General features: G+C 60.5%; 1 protein-coding gene across 2 annotated transcripts in view; it reads left to right on the top strand.

The window, feature by feature from the left end:
- NECAB3 (N-terminal EF-hand calcium binding protein 3) overlaps positions 1 to 2,687 on the top strand; it is a 40,228-nt gene extending 37,541 nt beyond the window's left edge. The window contains exons 11-13 of one of the 2 annotated variants that reach the window (XM_014941222.1): positions 460 to 537; positions 833 to 924; positions 1,731 to 2,687. In XM_014941222.1, coding sequence (XP_014796708.1) covers positions 460 to 537; positions 833 to 924; positions 1,731 to 1,759 — 199 coding nt within the window. In that variant the 3' untranslated portion in view covers positions 1,760 to 2,687. The remainder of the gene's footprint in view (positions 1 to 459; positions 538 to 832; positions 925 to 1,730) is intronic. The other variant, XM_014941221.1, reaches the window with a different exon arrangement.
- Positions 2,688 to 4,034: the final 1,347 nt, after the last annotated feature.

Below are 4,034 nucleotides of genomic sequence, written 5' to 3'. Positions count from 1 at the left end.
CCTCCCAGCAGAGGGGCTCCAGCCCTCCCAGCATCTCTGTGGCCTCCTCTGGCCCCACTCCAACAGCTCCATGTCCTTCTGCTGTTGGTGGCCCCAGAGCTGGAGGCAGCACTGGGGGGGAGTCTCCCCAGAGCAGAGGGGCAGAATCCCCCCCCTCGCCCTGGTGCCCACACATTTCTGATGTAGCCCAGGATGTGGGGGGCTGTCCAGGTTGCCAGCGCACGTTGCTGGCTCATGTTGATCTTCTCTTCCACCAACATCCCCAAGTCCCTCTCCTCGAGGCTGCTCTTCAGGGTCCCCTGGAGCAGCGTGCCAGCTCTGGTGACCACAGACTCTGGCTCTGAAAGCCTCGTGGTTGTGCCCACGCACAGACCTGTGCCCCTGGCTCCCCGAAATTACCTCTCTGGCACACACACGTCCCTGCCAGGGCGCTTCTCAGTGTCCCTCCTGTCCCCGCAGCGTCTCTGCCTGCAAGCTGTCGGACGAGGCCTGCTTCATCCTCTACGAGTTCTGGCAGGATGTGACTTCCTGGAGAAGGTTGGAGGCTTCCCTTGTATGGGGCTGGGTCCGGATGCTCCGGGGTGGGGTGGGGGGGCTGAAAGGGGTTTCCTCTTGGGGCTCCACAGGGGACCCCACTTCTCCCTCTCCTTGTCCTGCTGCTGTGGCTGCTCAGCCTGTCCCTGGGGGTGTTGGTGGTGGAGATGGGGGTCAACACCCCATTAAGGGATGTGGGGGTGCCAAAGCAGCTGTCCCCCCTGTGTGTGGGATCTCCTGCAGCCACGAGGCACCCACAAACCCTGCACCCCCCCTGACCCTGTGCCCTGCTTTACAGCCACTTGCAGTCCAGCTGCAGCAAGACTTTCCAGCGGTCCATCATCAGCTTGCTGGAGTCCCCGGAGCTGCTGACCACCATGCTCTTCCCAGGTGAGAGGGGCCGTGGGGACAACCTGGGGGGGGGGCTGCTGGAGCCCCACAGTCCCACAGCAGCTACAGAGAGTGGGAGCAGTGCAGGGAACAGGTCACTTGGCTCCTTCCAGAGCAGGAAATTAGTTGGGAGTCACCTAAATTGTGTTTTTTTGAAACCAGAGACCTGTTTCCCCTGGCAGGGTGGTTGTGGGTGCTGGCAGTGCTTGGGGGGGGCCTGTCCCTGCCCCGGGGGGACACTGTGCAGGTGGGACAGCCACGTGGCTGAGGGCACTTCCCAGAGCCCTGTCTGGAACACATCCCAGCCCCAAAACCCCCCGAAGCCCCTCCTGTGTCAGGCCCAGTTTTGTTTTATGGCTCCACAGTGTTGGGGAGGGACCAGCTCGGGGAAGATGGACGTTCCCAGTGATACCAGTAGAAACCTGACCGAGATGTCAGAAACTGGGAGAGCCTGGTGATGGGTAAAGCCAAATTAAGCCCTAATTTGCTACCACTCTTGGGTCATGGATAAAATAATGTGGAATACGGAGTAATTTGGATTAAATCCCATCCTGGCAGCGCTCCTGCTGGTCCCCCTGGCTGCATTCCCAGTGCTCCCATAGCTCCAGCGGGTCACCCATCTCCAGCCCATCCCGTAGCCGTGCTCCTCACCCCGGGGTGGTGGCTTCTGAGTGCCAGGGTCCTGCAGAAAAGCCTCAGCTCCCCCCTGAATGGGGCTGGCCCCCCCATCTCTGCGTCCCCCCGCCCCCTTTTCCTCATGTACCGGTGACCCCGTGTCCCTGACCCCGTCCCCTCTCTCCCCCCAGCCTCCTGGTGGATCATGAACAACAACTGACCCCGGGCAGCGCTTTCCAAGGACACAGCTCTGGGCACAGCCATCACCTCCCCTCCCCTCTGTCACCTCCCTGTCCCTCATCCCCTCCCATGGCCCGCCGGGGGCTGCCACCCACCCTCCCAGGCAGCTTTTTACCCTTTTGCTCTTTTCATGTTAATTTATTTATTCCCCCCTCTCGCCCACGACCGGCTCTGTGCTGCCCAGGGGGAGCTGGCACCCCCCCCCCCCCAGCAGCGCTTTTGGGGGTGGCAGCCTGGCCTGTGGAGGGGAGCACTGGGCTGGTAGCCACATCCCAGCAGCCCTCAGCCCCTCCCGCACCCCAGCTCCTCTTCCTCTCCATCCTCCTCTTCCTTCCAGCTCAGAGGACAGGCTGATGCTCCCCAGGAGGGTGAGAGGGGCTGGGGGCCATGGCTCTGCCCAGCTGTGGTTCCCCATGCCCAGCTCACCACAGCCACCCTGGGCCACCTCCTAGGGATGGTGAATAGTGTTTTATAGAAAAGAAAGAAAGGATTACTAAGTATTTGTGGCCCCGGCCCCAGTGGCAGCCTCTGCAGCCATTGCAATGGCTTTGGGACCGGACTTGTGTCCCCCCACCAAGCTGTGTACCCACCAATAAACCACTGCACCTCCGGGGAAGGCCAGTGTGGCTACTAGCCCTGTCTGTGGCTTCCCCCCCATGGCTCAATTCACACAAGCCAGGGTTGGCAGGATGGGGATGATGGTGTGGGGGGGACCAGAGGAGCGGGGAAGCCCCCAGGGCTGGGCCCGGGGTTGCAGACTCGGGGTTTGGGGCAGAAGCAGAAGTGTTGACTCCCAGGAGGATAGGGAAGCTTTGCAAGAGGATCTAGATAGACTGGATCACTGGGCCAATGCCAATGGAATGAGTTTCAACAAGGGCAAGTGCCAGGTCCTGCACTTGGGCCACACCAACCCCCTGCAGCGCTACAGGCTGGGGGAAGTGTGGCTGGAGCTGCCTGGAGGAAAGAGACCTGGGGGTTCTCATTGACAAACGGCTGAATATGAGCCGGCCGTGTGCCCAGGGGGGCAAGAAAAACAATGGCATCCTGGCTTGTATCAAAAATAGTGTGACCAGCAGAAGTAGGGAGGTGATTGTGCCCCTGTACTCAGCACTGGTGAGGCCACACCTCGAGTGTTGTGTCCAGTTTTGGGCACCTCAATCCAAGAGAGATCTGGAGGTGCTGGAGCGAGTGCAGAGGAGGGCAACGAAGCTGGTGAGGGGGCTGGAAAACAAATCGTCTGAGGAGCGGCTGAGGGAGTTGGGACTGTTTAGTGTGAGGAAGAGGAGGCTGAGGGGAGACCTCATCACTCTCTACAACTACTTGAAAGGACACTGTAGAGAGGTTGGGGCTGGTCTCTTCTCACAGGTAATTAGTGACAGAACGAGAGGGAACGGCTTCAAGCTCCAACAGGGTAGGTTTAGATTGAACATTAGGAAAGAATTTTTCACCAAAAGAGTGACAGGGCATTGGAACAGGCTGCCCAGGGAGGGGGTGGAGTCCCCATCCCTGGCTGTGTTTAAGGGCCGTTTAGATGCAGTGCTGAGGGACATGGTGTAGGGGAGGACTTTGTAGAGTAGGGGAGATGGTTGGACTCGATGATCCCAAGGGTCTCTTCCAACCTAGACCATTCTATGATTCTGTCGTCCCCGAGCTGCTGGACAAAGGGCTGGTGTGACCAGTGTGGGGCAGCCGGGGGCGAGCAGGGCTGGGCACAGCGGGCAGGGACCTCCAGGGCAATGCCTGCCCCTGGGACAGTGACACTGTCCTTGCCCCCCTGCCTGTCCCCAACACCCCACCCGGCTCATCTCATACCCCAGACCCTCACTCGCCTGGGTACCTGCCCCCCTTCCAGCCTCTTCCCCCCCCCTCCCCGTGGGTGCTGCTCCCAGAAACACCAATTTGCCCGTTTCACCCCCAAACCCTGGGTGCAGTAATTAAATGCAGTTAATCTGGGGTGGGGGGGGCACAGCTCCAGCCTGGGGGACACTGCACACAAGCTGTGCTGGACTCGTCCAGCATCGTGTCACCCCCCCCCTGCAACCCCCCCTACCATGGGGTGACAACGTGGGGGGGGGGTGGCTAGTTTTGGGGTGCTTGCTTTGCCCCAGCGGGAGCACGGAGCCTGACCCAGTGCCCATGTGGGGACCCAGACTCCCAGAACCCAGTTGCTTACCTAATTACTGATAACTGCTAATTTCCCTGGCCAGAGCTGCAACGTGACATGATCCCAGGTGGCTCAGGCAGCTCCGAGGGCC

This window comes from Calidris pugnax, unplaced genomic scaffold (assembly GCF_001431845.1).
Source record: "Calidris pugnax isolate Ruff unplaced genomic scaffold, ASM143184v1 scaffold55, whole genome shotgun sequence".
In the NCBI taxonomy this organism is placed as follows: Eukaryota; Metazoa; Chordata; class Aves; order Charadriiformes; family Scolopacidae; genus Calidris; species Calidris pugnax.
Note: the sequence above shows the minus strand (reverse complement) of the source record. Positions and strands in the feature narration are given on the sequence as shown.